The 26,244-nt window shown below is 40.7% G+C and overlaps 1 protein-coding gene across 1 annotated transcript in view; it reads right to left on the bottom strand.

Moving 5' to 3' along the window:
• Positions 1–21,648, bottom strand: part of TIMD4 (T cell immunoglobulin and mucin domain containing 4) — a 32,520-nt gene extending 10,872 nt beyond the window's left edge. The window contains exons 1-5 of the mRNA XM_047076807.1: positions 21,591–21,648; positions 16,830–17,168; positions 14,287–14,514; positions 12,843–12,926; positions 11,430–11,513 (exon numbers count right to left, since the gene is read on the bottom strand). Of these exons, the coding sequence (XP_046932763.1) occupies positions 11,430–11,513; positions 12,843–12,926; positions 14,287–14,514; positions 16,830–17,168; positions 21,591–21,648 (793 nt within the window). The remainder of the gene's footprint in view (positions 1–11,429; positions 11,514–12,842; positions 12,927–14,286; positions 14,515–16,829; positions 17,169–21,590) is intronic.
• Positions 21,649–26,244: the final 4,596 nt, after the last annotated feature.

The raw sequence follows: 26,244 nt of genomic DNA, 5'->3' as shown, positions 1-26,244 counted from the left end.
ATATGCTGGAAGAGCTCTGTTGAAGGAGACTCACATCTGCCCTTTCTAAAGAATGTGTCCTGTATCTGGATGATATAGATTAAGGGTTGCCAAACTATAGCCCAAGGGTTGAATCCAACCTACTGCCTGTTTTTGTACAGACTGAGAGCTAGGAATCATTTTAATATTTTTTTATTGGGGAAAAATCAAAAGAAGAATAACTCATCACACATGCAAACTTCAGGCAATTCATATTGAATGCCCATCAGTAAAGTTTTATTGAAGTGCCCATTTGTTCATGTGTTATCTGGGGCTGCTTTTGTACTACAAGGGCAGAGCGGAGTAGTTGAGACCACCAGCATGGCTGGTAGGACCGAAAATATGTACAGTCTGGCCCTTTACAGAAGTTTGCTGACTTCCGGTATAGTTAGTCCCCGGATGCAAAAACAACACCCACAGAGTCAGGGAATTAAATGTGTTATATCAGAGCACAATTTTAATGCTAAAACCTTTAGATCTTCAGACCCTAGAGTGATGAGACTTCCCCTCAAGATGGTTATGCCTAAGGTAGTGGACTCGAACTTACTCACTGAAATAAAACTACATGCTATGTGCAGATCTGGAATGGCATTGAATTTTGAGTTAAGAAAATCTTTTAAAATCCATTTTGAACATCACCCCGTTTGCCATCCCACTGGTGGAAATTTGCTTCAAAATTACTTGGAACTCCCTGTAAAAGTCAACTTATTGAGCACTACAGTATGCCTGGCAGAGCGATAAGCACTTCATATAAATTATCTCACTTAATGCTTATACCATCCATTCTACAGACATAAACTGAGGCTGAATAAGTTTAAATCACTCTTTCAAGGTAGCACAGATAATAAAGGAAATTTGAACTCAACTCTGAATGACTCAAAAAATCATGATTATAACCACTCTGAGAGGAAAGAAAAAGAGCACATTAGCATCCTATTTGAAAATACAAACTCTAGCCAGTGGGCTACGTGCCAGAAATCAACTGGAAATAAAAGCACTCTATATTCTCAGTGGGTCTGCTTAAAAACTGATAACTGAGTATTTTGACTCATTAAATTCATAGACACAGGACTCATCTGTATGTACTTTTAAAGCAAATTTAGTTCTGATATAAGTCAACTCAATGATACAATCTTAGCACAATCCTAGGACTTTAAAAGTGACAACTTCAAGCCTTCAGGTGTTCTTCCATAGGTAGCATCTGGCTTATGCTGCCCCCTTCTGGACCACTGGTGGTATGGCCTTAAAAATTCAAAGGCAAGATAAAAAAGATCCTTCTGAGAGTATTTTAGATTTGAAAAGAATTCGAAATTATCTCCTCTGATCCCCCACTTTTTAAGGAAAAACTAAAATCTAGAGACAGTTTCACTCATTCAGGGTTTCACAGTAATGAGTAACGAAGGAAGTGACTAGAACCCATATTTTTTGTACTTGCCTGGCAGCACTAATGCAGATCTGGAATTTCAAAAAGGCTTTTGAAAACAGAAACACAACTTTCTTCAATTCACATACTTGCTTTAAAATTTTGGAGACCTCTGAATGTTTTTAATATGTGCAATGATCAAAAGAGCACCATGCGCTGAAATAAATCAATCATTCCATATGTGAGTCAGGTGTTCCTTAGCACCAAGGGCAAAATTGGGTAAGGACCTTTTTTTTTTTTTTTTTTTTTTTTTAATTTTGAAAGGGAACAGACAGCAAATTGGGTTGGCACCCAATGTGGTTCATAAAGAAGAAGGAATGGTAAGATGACTTCACATTTCATGCAGATGAGTTAACAGAAGGAAACTCTAGAACACCATTATTTAAGAGTCACTGAGTTCCGGGGCACCTGTGTGGCTCAGTTGGTTGAACATCTGACTTCAGCTCAGGTCATGACCTCACAATTTTTGAGTTCCAGACCCACATTGGGCTCGTTGCTGTCAGCATGGAGCCAGCTTCAGATCCTCTACTCCCCCCACCCTCTCTCTCTTTGCCCCTCCCCTGCTCACTCTCTCTCTCTCAAAAAAGTATATATATATTATATATATGATATAAATTTTATATCACATATATGTCTGTATATTTTTATATATTAATATCACATATTTATATATTTATATATATGTGATATGAATTTTATATCATATATATATTTTTTTTTTAAGTCACTGCGTTCCAAACTTTGCGTCAAACTTCCACTGCCTCCAAGGATGCCCCACCAACAAAAATGTCGTCATCATGAGAGCCCAGAGTTGTCACCTCAAGTCACTACTCTCACGTGCCAATATGAAGTGAAGCAGAGCTAAGACCTCATCCCTAATCCACCATCCCCGCCCCCCCAACCCCGGACTCCTCTCTGCAGGGCAATGCTCTTCCTACACCAGCTGATTGATTTTGGTTGAGGGAGGTGGCAAAGTCCTCACTTTACCAAGGAACCTCAGAGATGCTAACAACAACAATAATAATAAGTGGATACCATATACCAAGCACTTAACTATACTACATGCCAGACACAATGCCAAGTACTTCCATGTCAAAGCACTTCCATGTTTGAGCTCAGAAAATGCTCTGCAGTCAGGCACCTGGTGGCTCAGTCGGTTAAGCACCCAACTCTTGATTTCAGCGCAGGTCATGATCTCACGGCTTGTGAGTTCGAGCCCTGCACTGGACTCTGCACTGACTGTGTGGAGCCTGCTTCAGAGTCTCTGTCTCCCTTTCTCTCTTTATCTCTCAAAAATAAGTAAACCTTAAAAAAAATTTTTTTTAAGGAAAATGCTTTGCAATAGACACCGTTGGTTTTCTCACTGCCCAGTGAGAATCCTGTGGCCTAGAGATGTCAGGTGACTTGCCCAAGTCACGTAGCTAGGAAAGGAAAGAGCAAATCTCAGAGCCAGGATTATCTACCTGCAGAGGCCAAGCTCTTATCCTCTGAGCTCTATGGTCTTTGGAAAATATGGCAAATGCTCACATACAGTTGCCATAGAAAGTTCAGTGGTGGAGAGTGAATGATCTTGCTATTTTGCGGCAAAATAGGAAGAAATCCATTTGGAATGGAACCCTAACCTTTTTGCTGCTTTGATGGGTGCAGTTTTTAGAAAGGAGATCTTTCTAACTATTACTTTAATATTTTAATATTAATAATATAATTTTTATAATTTATTATAATTTATTATAATAATATATAAATAACTATATATTTCTAACTATTATTATTGATGATGATGATAATGAGCACAATGTAAGCAGCTGAAAGTGCACAAAACACTTTCACATTATCACTCTTGAACTTCAAAATAAGTCTACCGAGGGAAGTAAACTTCAGCAGAGTGCTTGAAAGAGGAGGCAACTGAAACTTAGGGAGGTCCCATCTCTTGCCCAGGACTGCACAGCTAGTAATGGTCACTAGTCAAGCAGTGGCAGTATCAGAGCCAGTGAGATTTATCTGAGGCACGATTCTTATTGATTGAAAACTCTTCACAATGTTAGAGCAATGTTATCTGATTCCACCTTCCATGTCTGCCGCCCTCTGCTGGGCTGCTGAGCACCCCAGAGTTCAACAGGCGGCCATGCCAAAGGTCTTCAGTCAATGACTTGTTCACAGTGGGAGAACCGATACCTTGCCTCATCACAGAACCTGCTGAGGTATGTCATTACCCTTTCCCCTGTGACACCAAAGATCTCTCCAGGGCCTAGATCAGTGTCGGAGGAACATTGCCGTGTGCAGAGTGGTCACCCAGCTCACTGGGTTATCCGTCAACGAGGCCCCATCTTAGGACTGGCTCCATGGTCTATTTCAGTGGCTGAAATAGACACCTTACTTCTTTTTCCCTTTGTTTGCTTTACCACAAACATACTTCTCTTAAAGCTTGGCAACTCCCTTTGTTTTTATTTGGTTGACCTTTCTGAAGGTGAGCTGTTAGATGCTAGAATTACACAGATTCAATCCCAGCTTTATTAATGAAAAAATATCATTTGTACGGTTGGTAGAATATAATGCTATTGTGAGAAGAATCATGAAAATCCATTTTTTGTCCTTTGCCTTTATCCCCAGACTGCCAGCCTACAACTGATTCGAGCCTGTGAACAGCGTGGGCATGAGAGATAAAACAAATCGGCTAATGCCTCACGAAAGATGTTGACTTTGAAATCAACTGCATCCAATTTCTTTCCTCCTAACAACGGCATTTGTGAGTGAAAATGAGCTTTGCTTCATTCCCCTGCCTTCCTCTGTTCCTTCTGCTGAACTTGTACTGAAAACAGCAATTCCCCCTACAACTTCTTTATGTCCTTGATCAACTGAGGACCCAGAAAAAATGTTAAGTTCTAACACGGCTCAGCTTTGTCTTTAATAAAATAGTGCAATGTAGGGGAAAGAGCTCTGATTTGAGAGCCAGAAGAGAGTCCTATCTGGGGCCTTGTTCCCACTTCTCTTTGAACTTTTTTATGCCTGTGTGCCTCAGTTTCTTTCTATGTAGAACGAAGAGTGCACACTACACCAGCAACTCCTAAATGTCTTCTTGGGGCCAGGGATGGGATGGCTTCAAAAGAATCTCCTGAGGAAGTTTGCTAAGCATACAATTTCTTAGACCCACCCCCAGGGTAGGTTCTAATTCTTCAAGCCTTGGGTAGAGTAAAGCAATCTATATTTTTACTAAGCACCCTGTGTTTTCAACCCATGGCCAGGTCTGGTATATACATGAACTGGATGACCTTGAAGTTCAAGGTCTTGGTTCCATCCCCTGGGAGGTCAACATGAGATCAGATTGCTCCACACTTTCATTTATTCTCTCCTCACTCCCTTTTCTCTTACCTCCATTTCTAGACCAAACCCTACCTCTCTCATTTTTGACTGATCCCCTTCTGCTACACCAGGACCAACCTTGCTCCATTCACTATCTCCTTCTCTAAATATCCATCCTCAAACTTCTTGAAAGAACACCTAATATTCACTCTCTAACAATTGCTCGTCTTGGACTTCAGAGCATCTACCCAGAGAGCTAACACTGTTCACCTAATGGTTCACAGCCACCTAAGGGCCTCATCCTTCTTGACCAGCATTCTGAATTTCCCAGTATTCGACTATACCCTCCATAACTTTTGTCAGCTCAGCCCTCTCTGCACTCATGCTCTGCTGGATCCCTTCCTACTTTTTCTGTCTTCATCCCTGCCTCCTCTTCCAATGTAGTTGTCCCTTTATGGGGTTGTACCTTTTCATTTCTCCCTCCATCTCACACAATATCTTTAGGTGATTTCACAGGAGCTTTCCATTATCCCTCTCCTAATGAGAAAATATAATAAAGTGCTTAAGAGCTGAGTTTCAAGAGCCAAGAGACCCAGGGTTCAAACTCTGGCAAATTTAACTTCTCCAAACCTCAGTTTCTTTTCCTTTATTTTTTATTTATTTATTTTTTTCGGGGGGGGGGGACAGAGAGAGACAGAGCATGAACGGGGGAGGTGCAGAGAGAGAGGGAGACACAGAATCGGAAACAGGCTCCAAGCCATCAGCCCAGAGCCTGACGCGGGGCTCGAACTCACGGACCGTGAGATCGTGACCTGGCTGAAGTCGGACGCTTAACCGACTGCGCCACCCAGGCGCCCCAGTTTCTTTTCCTTTATAATGGAAGTAATGATAGCATCTTTCTCACAGATGCAGACAATGCCTCACAATGAGACACTGTGCCCAAGCCTGGTATATAAAAAGCATTTGGTAAGTGTCATTTATTATCAGTGATTCCCCAAATCGTATCTAGAGCCCTGAACTGTCCCTTATGAGATAATATGTATTAAATTATTGGTGTATTTTTAAGTCCCTGTTCAGCAATTGTAACCTGAATCATGGTAATTATTATTTGATCAGAGGTAGGTGCCAATCATCAAAGACACCCATTCTCACCCAGGCATCCGTAAGTCAACCCAGCCCCATATTCCCAACTGCCCATTAGACATTCCTCAGGGGCCCTTCAAACTCCAGCTCTCCCAAACAAATTCACCCATTTTCCTGGGGTTCCTTACTAGTTAACCTGTCACATCAACCTAACCTCCCAAGTACAGAGAATGAGTCATCCTTCATTCTTACTCTGGTCACTGTCCTCCCAATCCTAACTCCTAAGTGGCTTTGACTCTGTCCCCTCTCTGTAGTTACTGCTGCCATTATTCTACTCTAGACATTCATCTCTGGTATGAATTATTACAAAAGGCTCCTGGGTAGCCTCTCTGCCCCCAGGCTTGCTCCTTCTCATACATCTCCCACACTCTTACCAGAGCAATGTTTCCTAAAACAGAACTGGAAATATCATTCCCTACCCAGAAAACATGAATGGTTTCTCATGACCCTGGAATAAAATCTAAATTCTTCAGCCTATCAATCAAGTCCCTTAAGAACCTAGACCATTCCCAGCTTCTTGTCTCTATTCAACTAGACTATTAGACAAGCTCCAAAGATTTCATACTCTTATCAAGTTCCCTTCTTTTTGTTCATGCTCTTCTTCCTGCCTGTTCACCCTTCCCTGCACAATGAAATGTTCTCATCCTTGAAGAACCAATTCAAAGATTATTAAGTTAAATTATGCTCGCCATCCTTTCCAGGAGAGAATCCATCTTTCCCTTCTTTGGGCCCCCAGGAAAACTTTCCATACTTCTATCCCAAAACTAAACCCACTGGATGATTGTTTGCTATACATAGCCTGTCTATCTTACTAACGTGTGACCCCTTTTAGGACAGATGTCATGACTTATTTATTCCCATGCCATGTATAGAAAATCAATTCAATAAGCCATGTTTAAGTAATGATGGATTTGAAACGCCTTTACCAAAAAAACATATTACCTATTTCCAAGTACCCAAAACAAATTCCAAGATAAAGAGAAAAGTCTCATCTCCAACCACTTTGTCCTCTGAGAATCCTTTGGGTCCTTGGAAAGGCCAGCTTGCTCTGGACCATGAAGCTTTGGATGACTTTGTCAAACAGAAAGACACGGTAATAGAGCAGCTGTTTCTAAAACCATTCCTCCCATTTTCTGGGCCCCAGTTTCTAATCTTCTCAGTTTCCCAGATTTCCATAGACAATACTCCTCCCTGGGAGTTAATGAACACAAGTTTAAACCCCCTGAAACCTGGGTGTGAGTCTCAGGTCTCTCTCTGTCTAGCTGTGCGATCTCGGGCAAGTCACTTCACATCTCTGAGCTCCATTTCTAGGCAGCCTTAGAGTGGAGGCAAGGATTTGCCACCCTAGGTAGGCCTTTTCACATGATGTCTACAGCAAATGCCTTAAAAGTAGAGGGAGCACTGAAGCAGGAGATAACCTACTTGGAGTTGTCCTATGAAATGAATAACATGAATCTGGAAGTTCTTGCTTGGCACACTCAACCACAGCTCTTTTTCAGGCATGACTTGAATTCCACGCCTACATTGTAGAGTGGAGCCTCTACAGACTGAGCAGTATGAGAAGGACAAAACAATTCAGAGGCAGCAGGAGATGAAATGTGTCCATAAGCAGGAATAAAACCAATGATTAAGAATTCTGTAGAGCCACCTAAAAGGGAGTCAGTGAAGAGCTTTTAGAATCTCAGATTTACTCCAGTAACAAGTAGAGAATTACTACCGTGAGATTTTAAAAGCTCTTGTAACTTTCCCAGGTTTGTAATTTTGTCACTCATTGGCTGTTTCCCTGGTGCAATTAACAGATTTTAAAAAATCATAAAACCAAAAGTGTCTGTGTGCTTATAAGGAACAGCAAGTCAGTTGGGAGCTGGTGAAAGTGGCCTCTTGTTACCCTGCCAGAGAGACCTAAAAATGAAGGTGTGTGAGTAGGAATAATAGATGTGTGAAGAAGAAAGGAAATGGGGACAGGGCATAAGGACTATCGTTTACTAGCCAGTAATTAGGTACCAGGTATTTTTCTTATGCGTTTCCTCACTTAACAGTCCTATGAAATAAGTACTAATATCATCATCACTGTACGTTTTGGGGAAACTGAGATTTAGAGGAGAACAGAACAAATAACTCACCTGAGGATCTAAAAGAAAACAGAAACACAAAAATGGCAGAGCTGGGATGTAAGCCTGAGCCTTCAGACTCCCCAGTGAGCTTTTTCAACCCCCACCCAGAGCTACCCTGGAGGCTGTGAGGATAAAAGACTAGAAAGAAAGGATCTGAGATGTTACTGAGGCAGTAAAAGAACGGAAGGCATAATCAATGGCAGACTTAATCCCAGGCCATCAGATTATGACTTCAGAGTCCCTCCCCAGTAGAGGGAACAAATTGGAACAAATTTGAGGGAGGGAACAAATTTGTCTTGAGGGAACAAATTGGAACCGTTTCACAAATTCCTGCTGCCATGCAAGAAAATGAAATGAACCCTCAGGCTGGATGGAATGCTTTGAGTTCCTATGTACCTGGAGGGGTCAGAGTTTGCATTCTTCAAACAGACTCTTTAGCTCTGGGGTGGGGGGAGGGGAGAAACCTATGCAAGTTTTTATTGTTGTTTGTTTGTTTGTGTTTGAATGATGGTTCCAAACCACTTGGAGCTTTGCAGAATTCTTGGAGAATCTAAAGATATGTCCTAGACTTTTCCCTCAGAAAAATGCATGTGCACATATGCACACATAATTATATATGTAATTTCAGGGGGTTCATACCACCCCCAGCCCGTCCACAGACAACTCCACCCAGGAGACCACAGACATTTAAAATTTAAAATCTCTGAGGCTTGGTGTGAGTCCCAGCTCTCCCTCTGCCCAGCTCTATGATCTTGGGTAAGTCACTCCACGTCTCCGAACTCCATTCTAGGGAGCCATGGAGTGGGGGCGAAGAACTATCACTCTGGGTAATGCTGACTTTAGGGAATAATAATTTTGACCAGATCTTCTTGAAGAATTGAAACCAGCTCTCATCCACGGAAGGCTTGCCATCCAAAATTACATGAAGAAATGAGGAAGGAATCAGGGATATTTGGCCAGGGAAAGAAACCCCACAGAGTCACGTGAGCTCTCTGAAAGGAGTTGAAAGCACTTTCATGTGAATGAAGAAGTAGCACTTATCCTGAATTATTCTGTAAATGGCTCTAGACTGGGGAGTGAGGGGTGGGGAGAAGCAACACAGTATGATGTCAGAATGGCAGCAGAGTTGAACCGACATGGTTTAAACCCGGGTCATCATTTACCAGATAAGTTATATAACCTTCCTCAACTCTAAAATGGAGGTGATAATGGTATCTATCTCATAGGATTTTGTGAGAAGCCAGATGAAATAATGCGCTTAATGTGAGCAGTATTGAAACAAAGAGAGACTTCAGTAGATGTCAGCTACTCTAATAAACTCTCTGACCCTCCATTTCTTTATCTCTAAAATAGGTATAATATCTGTACCCGATCAGAAGGTCACTATGAGATTTAAATAAGAAAATACACATTAAATACACTTAGTACAGTACCTAACACATAATTAAGTCTTCGGCAATAGAAAGTGCAATTATTGTTACAAATGTTTCATTACAACCAGTGGGATGAGAGGACAGTAAACGGAAAGAACACCACCATTTATTTCAGACAGATAGGCAAGACAAAATAAAATAATATCTAAGAGCTTGGACTCAGAGCTAGACTTCCTGCATCAGGAACCTGAGAGCAGTGTGGCCTTGGAAAAGTTGCACAAAATAGGGGTATGAGCATCTGCTAAAAAGGAATTGAATGAAGTGGCCCATGAGAACAGCTTCGCACTGCACCACATATAATATGCGTTCAATAAGTCCTGGTTTCTTCCATAATGAGTAAAGGTTACACAGAGATAGACCTTCTTACAGTAAGCTCCTTCTCAGCAATGCAGCCTCTAGATGTTGCTTCAAGTATTCTCTCTCCTCCAGGATTTATCAAGGAGGAGTGAAATAACAATTATCTGGGGTATTACAGAAGAGGGTGAAACATCAAGATGACCTCCTGTTTCCTTGCAGTTGAATGTAAAATAGCCTGAGATTTAAATGGAATGAACGATAACATTTTGAGAACTCCTTGCCCACTCTCCATCATTTTTCTCGTTGCTACCTTCTCTTCTGCCAGGAAACAGCCCCCAGTTTTACCCCACGCCACAGACAAAGAAGGTTTGGATCTTTGGCATCTAGCTTCACCTAAGTTAACAACAACTAGTCCAAATTTCCTGTCTTCCCGCTGAATGAGGTAGCACCAAAAAAAAAAAAAAAAAAAAAAAAAAGCCAAAACTTTTCAACATTAGGTCACCCTTGCATTTCACCTTGATTTATAGTCTTCCTTCAAAATGTATCCTCTTTCCACTTACTCTTGCCCATCCTCTCCAATTCTATCTGCTGAGCCTTTGTGAGTGATGTTACACTGCCTCCTTCACAGAGTTACAGGACCATTGTTTGGCTAATAAACATATGGAAAGACACTCAAACGCCTTGTTAATCAACAAAAAATGAGACAACAAAAAATGAACAACAAAAAAATGGGACAGAATTTTCTTCTCAGGAGATTGAAAAAAAATTAAATAAATGGTCATATCAAGTATAGGGGAGATGTAGGAAAGCAGACACTGTGGGTGGGAAAATAAATTGGCAAAGCCTTTCCAGAAGACAATTTTGTAATGGTTAGTAAATTTAAAGTGTACATTTCTTTCAGCCTAGGATTTCTCCTTCTTAGTCACCACCCTAGACCCTTAGACATAGACACTTAAGGAGGCTCTCACATACAAGGATGCCCCTGCAAACTACTTATGGTAATGAAATATTAGAACACCTCAATGTCCCTTCGTGGGCATTGTATATTATAAGTATCCACAGTATAAAATCCTATACAGCAATTTAACATAATGATATATATCTACATGGACTGGAAAGGAAAGTAGTCCAGTATATAATGCTAGGTAAATAAACAAAATACAGAAGGCTGCATACAGTATAATAGAATTTTTTTTAATTTACACAACAGAACAAAACTGCATATTTCTATACACACACATAAGGAAATAGAAAAAGATCTAGGAATGGTCCTCTTTAACTAATAGCAGTGATTATATCACAGGAAGGGCTGGGATTAAAGACAGGGAGTCAAAGAGATTTTTTTCCTACTTTTTATGTATCCCTAACAAAAATACACTAGTGTAATATTTGTGTAATTTACAATAAATTACTAATTTTTTTAAATGAATGGATGATTTTCTGGCAATTCTAGCTTCAAGACAGAAACAACTAAGGAAGAAGGGGAATCCCAACACAGGGGTTTCAGAAAAGAGGCAGAAGAGGGAAGAAGCAAACATGGCCGCTATTAGCTGGTTTCACTTTCCCAGCTTGTGGGAAGATGTAGGATGTGACCACAGTGGAACCAAAATAGCCAAATCCCAAGACAAACAGGCAGATGGCAGATGACAGATTGTTCCCACGGTCAAAGACAAAATCACCCTCACGAGCACAGCCCCTTACCTCTTGGCTGAGGAAAAGTCACTGACTCACTCATTTCCCACATTGATGTCTGGGACGTTGACTGGAGACCCCAACCTTCAGATTCTGAAAAAAACAAAACAAAACAAAACAAAACAAAACAAAACAAAAACAAAACAAAAACAAAGGAAAAGAGAAAACAAACTTAGGTAAAAACTTGTCTTTTTTATTTTTGGTGCCCCACTGTCCACTAAACTAACTTCTGTCATAAAAAAAAATAAAAGTAGAATGGGGCGCCTGGGTGGCTCAGTTGGTTGAGCATCTGACAGCTCAGAGCTTGGAGCCTGCTTCAGATTCTGTGTCTCCCTCTCTCTCTGCCCCTCCCCCACTCATGCTCTGTCTCTCTCTCTCTCTGTCAAAAATAAATAAACATTAAAAAAAATCTTTTTTAAATAAAAAATAATAATAAAAGAAGAAGAAGAAGAAGAGCTAATGTTTACAGAGCATTCAGTTCATGCTGTTCTAAGTGATCTACAAGTATCCTCTCATTTAATCTTCAGAAAGAGACACAGGATAGGTGTTATTATTATTCCCATTTTATCAATGAGGAAGCCAAGACCCAAAGAGGTTAAATAACTTTCCCAGAGTCATACAACAGTTAAGAAGTGGGTCTTGTACCCAGGCAGTGTAACACCAGAGCACACACCCTGTGCCATACTGCCTCCCTATATTGTACTAACACAAGAACAGATTCATTTATTTACCCCATAGATATCTGTTTTCTTCTACTTGACTATAAGCCCCATTAAGTAAAATCTGCCATTTGAGCACTTACTGACATGCCAGGCACTCACCTAAGGCCATTATATCCACGAAGTTATTCAACTCTCCAACTCACCTGGGAAATCAGCCAAGGCCAGAAATCCCTGGCAAAAAGGAATAAAACAGAGAGCCCAGCCTGGGCACTTCTCTCTAGCACCCCCCCATGGATGTAAATCGTGCCTTATTTTAGGATATTCTCTGCCCTTGGACCCCTATTAAATACCTAAAGAAGTCTTGATGGATGAAAGATCACATGAATGAATTTCTCTCTCTACTACAGAAAGCCAATGATCAAGTGAGGACGTCCCTCAAGGAAGTCAACAAAAATCATTGTACTGGGAATTAGGATGAGACGGCTAAGCACTGCCTCACCTGGAATGGAAAGGCAAATATTCCAGAAATGTGCTACCATGAGGAATTGCTTAAACAATCAAGGTCAGTCTCTCTCCCCACCCCCCTTTCTCTCTCAAAGCCACAAGAATGAATGAACCACAAATGTGGTCCAATTTGTCCTAGATAGGGTTCATGGCACACAGGACACAAAATTCATCTTCAGTTATCTCATTCAATAGCATTTTACTCTCCTCAACCTAAGAAATGAGGAAAAGAAAGAGAAAGAAAGTGTCCTCATACCTCTGGATGTAAGCAAGGCAATGTTTCCAGAGGTCACCTCGGTGCTTCTCTCAGAGTCACTGGAGAGAAAGAAACTTTCTGATTCTGGAATATAAAAAAAGTTTGATAAAAGAGAGCTGCAAAAATAAGTGTTTGTGCTGAGTGGTGGGATCCAGGGCTATTTTTATACTTGTCTTTGCGCCTTTTTATATATTTCAGGTTTTCTTCAAGGATTGCAAGTAATTTTTTTAGGATCAAGAAAACTACAAATGTCATAGTTTAAGGTGATTATTTTAAACACCAAAAACAATTAAAAATACATACAAAAATTGGCTGGTTTATGGTTCATGAACTTTAGGTGACAACCCAGAGTATAACAGAATTAGCTGATTCAATATTATAAAGCTATTTAAATTATCCAGGCCTTACTGAGGCAGCTGAGACAGCTAAGAAAGCCTTCACACTATCTCTTAATGAGTTTCCAATAGCATTACCTTGGTATCAGAGGTTGAAACATGGTGGGCACTTTGATAAGCCCTATAAGTAATGAAACTAGTAAGTCAGTGAGGGTCCAAGATGGAGGATCAAAAACGACTTGGGCGGGGGAAGGGGCAGGAAGGAAAGAAAAAGAAAAGAATGGAAGGGAGGGAGGAAGGGATTGAGAGAAGAAGGGAAGGAAAGAGGAAGGAAGAAACAAAGGTAGAACTAGTTCATCATCAAGGGATATTTTAAGGCATCTGGAGGCCTTTCCTCAACCAATCTCTAATGCCAAGGCAGAGACTTAACCCCTGGAAGAATAAAACTGGGTTCTGACCCCAGGTGACATATCCTAGCTGTTGCATAAATATCTCTAAGATTCCTGGAAGGTCAACTGGAGAACCAAAAAATCCGACTTTCAAAAAACAGAAAAAATGGGGGGCAAAAAAGGAAACCATAAAACAAAGAAAAGGAACAGATTGATGAAACCACATCCTCACTCACACACACACACATACATACAGTTATAAACTGAACTATATTCCCCAAAATTCATATGTTGAAATTCTAACCCCCAATACAGGAAATTGTGCCCTTATTTGGAGGAAGAAATAATTAAGTAAAATGAAGTTATATGGATGGACCCTAATTCAATACGACTGGTGTCCTTATGAGAAGATAAGATTAGGACAGAGACACAGAGGGAAGACCATATGAAGACACAGAAAGAAGGTAGCCATTTATAAGCCAAGAAATCAGTCGTACTGACACCTTTGTCTCATACTTCTAGCCTCCAGAATTATGAGAAAATAAATTTCTGTTGTTTAAGCCCCCTGTGGCATTTGTTATGACAACCCTAGCAAACCAGAATGCACACACACAAGGGCAAGTCTCTGAACTGCCCCATTCAGTAAAAGAACCCTGTTGCAAGGGACCCAAGATACATCTGACCAGCAGAAGGGAAAGAATGGCCAAATGTACCATGTACCTGTAGTGAAGGTGGGTGCTCCCATTGAAGGCTCAGTGGTCTCAAGAACTGGGGTTGCTTCAGGAAGAAAGGTTGATATTGTTGGGGGGCACGTGGTTGCCACAGCTGTGAGGGTAGTCTGAAGTGGTGTTCTGGTTGTGAGTTCAGGTGTAGTCACAGCTGTTGTTGGAAGCACAGCTATGGTGGTTGTCATGGCAGTAGTGGTTGCTGGGCGCTTAGTTGTTGGAGCTGTAACCGATATAAGATACATTGTACAAATATATGTGGGATCTGTCCATTTCTCTGTTTCTGCTGCCCTCACCTGGTCCACTGGCCTGGACCACTGAAATGCCCATGAAAGTTGGGTTTCTTGCCCCTACTCTTGACCTTTCCGACATGCTTTTTACACATTGGCTAGAACAATCTTTTAAAATGACAAATAATTATGTTGGTCCCCTGCTTAAAAGATTTTACTGGGTCCTCCTTGCCCTTGAGATAAAGGACCCAACCCCAAAGTTGGCCCACAAAAATTCCACTTGATCTGGCTCTTTCTTTACAATCTCAGGTCTCCACTTTACTCTTCTCACTTGTCTCCAGCCCACTGGCTTTTCTTCACCTCTCTAAACAGTGACCTCACACTGGAGGGACTTTGTACCTGTTGCTTCCGAGCCTCTCTCTTCATTAGGCTGACTCCTACTGAACTCTCATGTCTCAGCTAAAAGGACACTGTTGTAAGTAGGTCACACATATTCTGCAATCAATTAGGTTTCTGGGTTTTGCACTCTATACTTTACCTTCACTTTTATTTTATGATTATGGTTTAACACCTGCTTCTCCCACCAGACTGTAAGCTCCATAAGGGAAAATATGCTATTTATTTTGTTCTCTGCTACAAATCTAATACCTACCACAATGTTGGGCACATGGTAGATATTCCAAAAAGATTGCATCAGTGAGCAAATGAACAATTGCATCAAAAGTGAGCCCAAACATGAAATTTTAGTCAAGCAAGATGAAGAAGCTCAAGTTCTGTTGTACAACTCATACCTAAAGTTAACAATAATAAGTTGTATACTTGAAAATTTGTTAAGTGAGCAGAACTCACCATAGGTGTTCTTTCCACAATGAAATAAAATTAAAATCTGTAATAAAAATGAATCCAAGGTGTTCAACATGGGATGAGAATGTAGTCTCTTTCATATATTAACGACAAGTTCATGCCGACACCACTCACCCCCTAACATTTGAGTTTGGGTTCATCAGCCACAGTTATTCTACATATGCTACCATCTCTTAAATATGTCAAATTTTGATTAACTCTAACAGATTTCAGTGAGCTTAGAAATGACCCATAGATATTGAGTTCAACAAGTATTTTATAAAATAATAGCTGGTTATATCAGGCTTGAAAGTAGAAGACTTGGATTAGCCTCATTTAACTTTAATAAAACTTCAGTAAATCAGAAAAATACCTTTTCTATCACAAAGTCACTTTTAAAGAAAAATATACTAAAGTATATGAAAGTTCTGAAATAAGAAGCATCCACATAAGTCGTTCCCAAATTTTAGAGTGCATTCGTGTCACCTGAGAATTCTGTTAAACATGTGGCTATAAGCATATGATCCTGCCTTCCAAGATGCCTACCCAGTCAGGAACAAAGCACAAGAATCCCCCATCTTTTTTTTTTTAAGTTTATTTATTTATTTTGAGAGAGACGGAGAGAGTGTGAGTGGGGGAGGGGCAGAGAGAGAGAGAGAATCCCAAGCAGGCTCCATCCTGGCAGTGCAGAGCTGATGTAGGGTTTGAACTCACAAAACCATGAGATCATGACCTGAGCCAAAACCAAGAGTTGGACGCTCAGCTGACTGAGCCACTGAGGTGCCCAATAACCCTCCATCTTTGATGCAGTTTGAACATAGAGCTTACTCTGAGAGACACCATTCCCAACAAGCAGGAAAGGTGATTACTGTTAGCATAATTCAACCAGAGGCTGCCTTCTATGCAGCTCAAATCTTTAAGAATCCCACCATATTCCAGTTTCATCAAAAGCAACTGACAGTAACAGACAGAAAGGCCACCTGAAAACTGCTGTGATTGTCTCCAAGTCTCATGCCCTTTCCCCTTTGCTGGAAGTTGCAAACTTTGGCTTATGGGCTGAAGCTGACCCATGGACACATTTTATTTAATTTATATGGTATTTTTTAAAAAATCTTTGCCAACATATAAAAATCAATGTTATACACGTAAAAATTGCGAAATCTGAAAACACTGTGCACAAAGCAACAATCTCGTAATAAGAAGCAGATGTCTTTTGCAGACTGACCCTCCAATTCACTGGTTCCCTTCCCATGCACCCCCCACCCATTCATTGCTGTGGTCTTCTTGGCCCCCATGGGTATTTGCTCCATACTGTGCCTCCTCTAGTCATAGCAACACATCTTAAAATTAATCTGCCCCCTCGTGCTTAAGCACCTACAGTCTCCCCAACACTACCCAGTACATCCATTCCCCATTAACTGTTGAATCTATCCTTCCAGAGACACAAGCCCCTTCATGTACACACCTCTCCTCAGCTGCAGGCGAATGTTCTTTTTCACGTCATTGAACCAGCCAGGGACCTCTATGCGGCAGCAGTATACACTGTTGTCACCTTCGTTGGTGTTCAAGATGGTCAAGGAGACATCGCCTTGTCGGATATTGCCCTGAAGTTCATATTTTGATGACTTCCTGGACAACACTGTCATCCCATCAGTGTGGAGAAGCTCATTGTTGCACTTGGATTTGGGACACGGGCCCTTGCCCCAGCACATGCTGTTGCTGTTTTCAGACCAAGAGGAGTACTTACAGGGCAAGGTCACCGATTGACCCAAAAACCCTCTCACAGTCTCTGGTGCAGCTGGAACTGTGAGGAAAGATGAGAAAAATTAAGGCTGTGCAGTACTAAAATCTCTCAAATATACTGCATGATGTTTGTGCAGCTAGATGCTTCCAGGAGGATGAGAAGAGTCATTATGTATATTTTTTAGCCTAAATTCTGATGTGCCCTTAGCCACTGCTGAGTCCCTAACTCCACACCCTTTTGTCTCCCAGTTACAGATAGCTGACCCACCTCATGGTCTGAACTCATCTCCATAACAAGCCCTTTTTGCTGATTTAAAAACTCTGTTCTTTTTTTTTTTTTTTCAACGTTTATTTATTTTTGGGACAGAGAGAGACAGAGCATGAACGGGGGAAGGGCAGAGAGAGAGGGAGACACAGAATCGGAAACAGGCTCCAGGCTCCGAGCCATCAGCCCAGAGCCCGACGCGGGGCTCGAACTCACGGACCGTGAGATCGTGACCTGGCTGAAGTCGGACGCTTAACCGACTGCGCCACCCAGGCGCCCCAAAAACTCTGTTCTTGAGTACCATTCCAATAAGCCAAAAACTTTTCCAATGAAAAATCCAACTCTTTAATCTAATTCCACTAACTCGTGTAAACACATCCAGAACTAGCACTCTACCCAGTGTATCCTCAATAAACAGTGGCCATGTACTGCTGACCTGACTGCTTGGGACTCCCTCCATTTTCAAACCCAGAGAATGCTGTGGCAGTAAGATAGGCTGTTGAACTACGTTCCATTGTCCTTCTCTCCTTTCAGTACTGGATCTAGAAATTGATTGCTCTGGACCATTTATTTGTTGCTAGAGAACATGAAGTTAGGTGGAGTTTGAACACTTTTTTAATGTTAAAACTGGAAAGAACCACAAGAATTAGAAAGAATGGCACCTATGCATAGAAAAATGCCAAGGGTTGGTTTTACTATATTAGTTGTGTGAGATGGAAGGTATCGCTATTTCTGAAATGAAGCAGTCCTATTTCCCAGCTTTGCCTGCTCATCAGCATGACCTGGGGAAGGTGTTGAAAGTGCAAATTTTATTGCCCAACCCTGAATCAGAATGTTTGAAGCCAAGGCCCATGGAAATTCTCCAGGTCATTCTGATATCACTTGCTAGTCACCCAGGATTTGAGGACCAGTGGACAAGCTCTTCTAAGATTACTTCCATAGCTAAGAATCTGCGAAACATTTTCACTGCTGCAAATGTTAAGCCCACTGGGTTAATTGAGCATCAACAATTGTTCTAACGATTGCTGGTTCTAACCCTCCACTCCCAAAAAATGCTACTGAAGACAGGCTGAAGCTCCAGATCATCAGGACTCCACCTGCTTTCTCTAGGGTACGTAGGTCCTGCTTTGTTTTCTCCAAGGTACCTTCCTGTGAGATTCTACATTCACTGACTTTGTTGGCCCATTGGGCTAAGTTGTATAGCACATGGCCAAGAGTACCAGGTTCCTCTCTGACCCAGGTATCAGGAATGTCCCCATAACCCTCTCTAAAATAAGGTAAGCACAAAGCAAATTCAGACACGCCCTGAAATTTCAGACCCTGAAATCACAGTTTATTCATTTCATTGTAGTAGGAATGTTTCAGTGACCACAAATGCTCTAGAAGTCCATTTAGCCTACCATGAAACAAGGAAAAATAAATACATAAGAAATTCATTGTCATCACCTTCAGCTCTATTACCAACAGAACATATGCACCTAAAACTAGCAACTTTCTCAATATGAGCTTATTCCTATGAATGTTTGGAAAATTAATTAAAAATATATGCGGGAATTATTTCTGCTGGAGATTAAACAGTTTGTTTTTCCAGTATCATACTATAGAAAGAGGCATCCTACTACTCAGTAAGAAAACACCCAATATAAACATTGACAGAAGACATAACAGGCATAGATAAAGAAATACAAGAAGCCAGTAAATTTCATCTGTAAGACTGGCAAAAATTTAGAATGCCAATAATATCAAAGTTGGCCAGACAGGGACTCAGGAAATGACATAGACTATTGGAGTACACTGGAATGAAATGGGAGTTTAATTGGTATAGCCACACTGTGAGGCAATTTGGCAGTTTCCATTAATATTGAGCATGCGTGTATCCTAGCTAAGCCTTAGCAATTCCGTGCTTTGTTATCTACCCTACAAAAAGACATGTGCACAGGGAAATCCATTTGCAAAAGTTTGCTGCAGCTTTCATATATATGTGAATGAAGTGAACAATGTATGTGGGGAACAGCAAAACTATGGCATATGCATTCCCTGGAAACATAATGAATTATTCATTCCATGCAATCATTCCAAGGTTATTAGAAGTAAATCTTTATCAGTTGACATGAAAACTCCAAGCCTTATTAATGTATGAAAAGGACAAATTCAAAACAACACATAAAATACAAAACCATCTTATAAAACAAATAAAACAGTTTGCATTTTTTTTTTTTTGTCTGTGGGCACAGACATATGAAGGTATATGCATAGAAAAGTGTCTGGTGGGATATACACCCAACTCACTGTTCCAGTCGCCTTTGCCATCAGAGGAAAGGAACTGGAGAAGGAGGGAGTAGTCAAAGGGATTTTAGCTTTATGATGCTGTTATTTTTTTCACCTGGGGTGTTTCTGTATTACTGACTGGATTAAAAATTAATATTTAAAAAAAGGAAGCAGACAATTTGGTGTGGCAGAAAAACACCCATTAGGCTACAGCGTAAACTTCATTCTGCTAGTTACTGCTTTTGTGTTCTTGGGGGAAAGCCACAATAATCCTGACCTCATTATCATTGAAAGCAAGGGGGATATATAATACTTGCCTCAGAAGTATTTCGGAGGTTTATATGCAATGAAGTATCAAATGCCACATGAAATTAATAAAGTATTAGTACAAGTAACCAAGCATTTCAGAATTTAGAAATAGGACAAGAAGCTCTTCCCTGCTGGTACAAAAGTATCTTGGAGCAGAAGAATCACTGATAATCAAATTCCCTTTTTGGGAATTACCTAGGACAGTAGGTACAACCTAGGTTCTGTTGCCAGCTTTGTTCCTTCTCCAGGTGGTGACCTCAGTAAAGGCCCCCTCCCCAGTCAGGGTCTCATTTTCACTATTTACTGAGGAAAGGGTTTCATTCTGCATCTTTTAAGAGCATATCCAGTCCTGATTTATCCTTGCTGATTCTGAGCAATCACTCTCTTCTAAATTGGTCATTTTAGAAAAAGTACAAATGAAAAATGAACAAAAGACAGTTCTCTAGGTGCTGCTTCCTTCACATAGGATTGGAGAAGCCTACCCCATCAGTGTCCAGCCAGGAGCGGGAACATAGACTCCAGCAACCTTCAACACAACGTAAACCTCCACACCTCAACAACTCAGGACAAGATAAAGACCACTGAAAACACTGATAAAGAAAGTGACAGGGATTGCCTTCATTCCATTAATTCCTACAGAGTATCTAGGAAGAGAGGCAGTTAAATGATCAATTACTACGGGGTGACAAGTTCTCTGATGGATGACTTCATGGAAGATAGGAATTCATAGCAGAAACACCTTACCCCGTCCAGAGGCTCAGAGTGCTCAGGAAAAGCCTGACTTGGGTGGAGACCTGATAATGCATGTAGTTACCGAGAAAAGAAAGGCAGGATGAAAAACAGCATGGCAAAGGTTTGAAGGGTAGAGAGAACACATTTGTTTTCCTTGGAATAGAAGTGCTTTTGCGGGCAGCACATTTGAGAGATCATTTGCAAATAGCTACTAACTTTGAAAACTGCTAGGGATATTAGATACTGTCTAGTTCTAGAATCATGGATTGTTCAAACTGGTCTTATCTGGCTCCCTCATTTCATACATAGAAGAGCCAGAGCAATTTAGACATGTTTCCATTGTTAATGACTAGTGACTGAGACCACTGCAGCTCAGTGAGGAACATTTTGCCCAAGGCTGCCAGGACACAGAAGTCTAAACTGGCCCAGAATGAGTGTGTACACTTGCATCACCCAAAACTTGGACACAACAAACCTCACCTTCTGGTGAGGGATGAAGCGTCATACCCAGCAAAAGAAGACAAACAAAAAGCAAACCAAAAACACTGAAAATAAAGAGAAAAATACAAATTATAATAAGAGCTCTGCAGAAGAATTCCCCAACTATGCTAATAACACCTGCAGAGGAAATTTCTTTTCCCCATTTCATCTGACCCTTTATTTTGTGTTTCTTCTTAAGTTGTCATTTCTGATTTGAATACAAATTAGCCCACTGTAAAACTCTAAAACCAGTCTCAGGATAAAACCCTATGTAACTAGAAAGGCAGAGACCCTCCAAAGAAAAAAATCTGGAAGGAATCAAGAATGAAGCAGGCTTCTGCTCTACTGAGGCCTGATCGGCTGTGAAAATCTATCACAGGATGCCAAGCTCTCCAGGGACTCCTGCATGGAAGGATTCAGAACACTTACTCAGAGAAAGCCGCCCAAGTTCAATCAGCAGCCAGAGAATAAGAGGCCCTTTGGACATTTTGACTGTTGGCAGGCCCCAGGAGTCAGTCTGTCTGTCCAAAGTCCATTTCTTATACTCTGGTTAGTGCTGACAGGGCAGGACCTTTTAGTTTCATTTCTCTTTCTGCCTCATAACCTTCCCTTTCCTCCCTCCTGAATAGTCTCCCTCAAGTGATGTATGATAAAATGTGCTGAGCTCTTTCTCCTGACCACCAGTGTATGTGGAAATGTGTGGACTGATAGTGAGGTTGCACCTGTATTCCTTTGTCCATACATATCAAAAGATTTCCTACCCTGTGTGTTAGCATCCATGCATGTGCTTGTGTGTATGTGCATGTGTAAGCTGTGAATGAGCTACATTCCTTCCCACTCCTGTGCAGCTTGTAGTAAAATGCAATGAACTCACCTCATTGGCTTCTATTTAAACATGGACTCCTCATAGGGGCCAAAGAAAAGTTAGACTGGAAATGGGCTCTGCTCCCTTTACCTGGTTCACCTGGTTCTCCATCACCTGGAACTTTAGCCCCTTTACTCTGATAACTGGCAAACAAAAGCAATCAACCATCACATAAGACAAAATCACCATTAGAATTTACTAGACAAGGAAAGAAGAATTCAATAGAGGAAGCATACCGTGGCCATAACAGGACATGCTCAGGTAACAAACAAGCCCAAGGTCAAGACCCAGTTCTACCAGTTTTTAGTGAAGTCTTCATCACCTAATGATGAAGAGCATAAAAGATAGCTCATGAACCAGACTATAAGGCTTGGGTGAGATGATAGCCCTCTGGATTCTATAGCTTCAGTGATCTATCCAAGACCACAGAACCAGTTAGAGGAGGAATCAAATCAAACAGATATGTTTTCTAACATAGATTTAGGTCATCATCATTGGTTACTGAATGTTTAGTTATATTCCAGGCACTCTACTACATGATACAGATGTATTATTTAATTCTCACAACACTAAGAAATAGGTATTTTTTCCCATTTAACAGACGAGGGAATGGAGGCTTAAGGGGGCTACATGAATGACATTGACAGTCAAGAAGGTGAAAACATGACTCAAGCCCAAGTGTCCCTGATCCCAAAATCCATGCTCTTGATCATGACACCCTCCTTCAACCTGTGGTCCTTAGGGAACCACAGCTATGAGACACACCATACCAGTGGCCGGCCAAATTATACCCAGCTCCAGAGAGGGAATTTAAGGATGCACAAATGCTCTAGATTTAAGAAAAAAATCCTCATTTGATTGTAACCAGCCAAATGAGTCTCAGACCTTCAACATTGCTCATAGTAAAAGTATTGGTGAAAATACAATACTGGATGAGTCTCTGCACTCAGAGAATCTAGTAAAACAGGGGGAAGGGATGAAAATAGAAGGATTCAGAGAAAATGTTCCCACTGACTACCCACTGAACTGTGGGATCCTCTTCCTAGGAAGCTGGGAGAGTTAGTCTCCGGACAAATTAGATAGCCCTAATAAAACACTTACAGATATTGATATTTAGGTGCTCCCCGTTAATACCAACACAATTCCCCTTCAATAAAGCTACCAGTTCATGAGCCTCAGTCATGTATGCAGCATTCCTAATTAGTTTTTAGTGTGTCTTTTAAATATGAATACGTAACTAAGGATCAGAGACATTTGGGGAAATATTCAATATGAAAAAGATACAAAGACAACACCCAAGATGACTTTGTACTCACATGTCTAGGAAATTGATGGGATGACTAGAAGACCTAGTGGCTGGACAGGTACCACTGTGCCTCCACATGGCCTTTCCACAGGCATCTTGGGCTTCCTTCAGTATAGCAGTCTCAAAGTAAATGAGCTTCTTACACAGTATATGGTTTTCTCAAAAGTGAGCATTCCTCAGGGCTCCTGGGTGGCTCAGTCGGTTGAGTGTTTGACTTCAGCTCAGGTCATGATCTCACAGTCCGTGAGTTCGAGCCCCATGTCAGGCTCTGTGCTGACAGCTCAGAGCCTGGAGCCTGCTTCGGATTCTGTGTCTCCCTCTCTCTGACCCTCCCCCATTCATGCTCTGTCTCTCTCTGTCTCAAAAATAAATAAAAACATTTAAAAAAAAAGGTGAGCATTCCGACAGACTCAGGAAGAACGGGCAAAGGTTATGACCTAAACTGACATGTGATTCAGTATTATTTCCACTGCATTCTATTGGTCAAGAAGAAGGCCATCCCAGGGGTGCCTGGGTGGCTTGGTTGGTTAAGCATCCAACTCTTGATTTCAGCTCAGGTCATGATATGAGATTGAGCCCTGCATAGGGCCCTGTGCTGAAAGTGCAGAATCTGCTTGGGATTCTCTCTCTCTATCCCTACACCTCCCCTGCTCCTCCACTCACATGCACTCTCTATCAAATAAATAAACATTTAAAAAAAATAGAAGGCCATCCTGGATTCAAGTAGAAGGAACAATACAAGGGTGAGAATAGCAGGAAGTTCATTGGAGGTGAAGGGGAAGCATCTTTGCAGACTTGTTACCACAACAAGCAAACCAGGCTGGAGCAAAAGGACAGAGGAGTAAGGCTGGCAGTGGTAGTGGTGAGTGTAACTGATAGATTATCTCATGCATTTAGGTATTTTGAAAATAGATCAAGTCGGTCTTTGATAGAAAGGGCTTGAATCATTTAAGATGAATTTTGATAAACACTTGGGAAATTAAGAAAAGGAAAACAGTAGACAATTATTACAATCAGGAAACACTAAATATTGTACATGAAAGAATATGAAATTACAGTACATTTGCTCAATTGGAAAGATAGTTGTACAGTCATGATAATGTAAACTCTAGCTACTAGTTTAACATAAAATTGTGATAGAAGTATATTGGGAAGATGGGCAGAGAGGAAGGGGAATGGGGGTACTCACCCTTCAGGAGGTCAATAGACAGTAATCAAAATGGTCAATCAAACAGTAACAGTAAAAGCACATTATTAGTAATATGGAAGGAAAAAAACACAGAAGAAAAAAACTCAAAAGAGTTTACATTTTATGGGAAGGAATAGGAAAGGTATTGGCTGTTTTTTTTAGTTATAAGCCTTTTATAATAATTTTACTTTAAAAAATGTGTATATTAAGCACATCTCACATCTAGATCTTAGTTTCTAAATACCACTCACCAATAAAAGGAACCAGGCTCCTTGGAGAAATGTCTGGTTCTAGGACTGGGGCAGGAAATACTTAAAATGAGTCTGGAGCATCTTGTGGTAGAAAGTCTGAAAGTGCTCAAAAAGTAAATAAAAAGTAAAATCCACAATGATGTGATTGTTAAATGGACACAGGAGGCAACCAAAAAAGCTACCAATGACCAAAGCAGGAACAACCCAAGCAACAAAATAAACTAGAACTGGATTATAGCCCAAAGTATAAAATAAATGTCGATACTGATACAGTGATCAAATCAATAAATAAGCGAGGAAGGAGAGACAAATCTTCTGTCCAGAAACATTCCAAATAATTTATGTAGTTACTTCCTCCTCAAAGGAAAGGTAGAACATAACTCCTATCCTTAATTGTAGGCTGAACACAGTGACCTCCTTCCCAAACTTCCAGTAAAGACAGTAAGAACAACAACTAAATTTACAGTGGAGAGACCTGGCAAACACTACCTCTTGCAGGTGATCAAGGCCAGCATCAACAGAGACAAGTCATGTTGATGGTTTGCACCCTTTACATGATGTGGTATAAATGATACTTTACCCGTGTGGTAAATTCTTCTTCCCAAGAAACATCATCCCAGTACAATCATGAGAAAACCATCAAACACAGCCAAATTGAGGCAGATTCTACAAAATATTTGACAAATACTTGTCAAAATGTCCAATGTCATGGGGCTCCTGGGTGGCTCAGTCATTTAAGCATCCAACTCTTGATTTCAGCTCAGATCATGATCTCACGGTTTGTGAGATTGAGCCACGTGTTGGGCTCTGAGTTGATAGCACAGAGCCTGCTTGGGATTCTGTTACTCCCCCTCTCTCTCCATCCCTTCCCTACTCTCTCCTGTGCATGCTCTCTCTCTTTCTCTCTCTTTCTCTTTCAAAATGAATTTTAAAAATCTTAAAAAAAACCTGCCAAGGTCATTAAAAAACCAAGGGAAAATCTGAAAAAATGTTACAGCCAAGAGGAACCTCAGGAGACATGACAACTAAATGTAATGTGGTATCCTAAATAGGCTCCTGGAAGAGAAAAAGGCCTTTAGGTGAAAATTAAGAAAATTTTGGACTTTGGTCAATAGTATTAATAGTATTAATATTGGCTTATTAACTGTTACAAGTATACCATTACCATAATGTAAGATGTTAATAATAGGGGAAACTAAGTGTGGGGTGTATGGGAACTATCTGTACAATCTTCATTTTTCTGTAAACCTAAGGCTATTCTAAAATAAAGCATTTTGAATGCACATATGCTTTTATTTTAGAAATGCAAATTTTAATAATAATTTAGTATCTGTAAGGGGTCACACACTGGAACAAGAGGCTAAGCTTGGTTATCCCCTCTTCCTAAGTTAGGGTCCCTAGACGGTCTTCATCCAAATATTGGATACTCAATTTGTATTACTGTATTAAAGTATATTATTCTTCAGAGAGGG

This window comes from Lynx rufus, unplaced genomic scaffold (genome assembly GCF_022079265.1).
Source record: "Lynx rufus isolate CCGP_SWC_20201006 ecotype Redwood Valley unplaced genomic scaffold, mLynRuf1.p SCAF_1, whole genome shotgun sequence".
NCBI classification, from domain to species: domain Eukaryota; kingdom Metazoa; phylum Chordata; class Mammalia; order Carnivora; family Felidae; genus Lynx; species Lynx rufus.
Note: the sequence above shows the minus strand (reverse complement) of the source record. Positions and strands in the feature narration are given on the sequence as shown.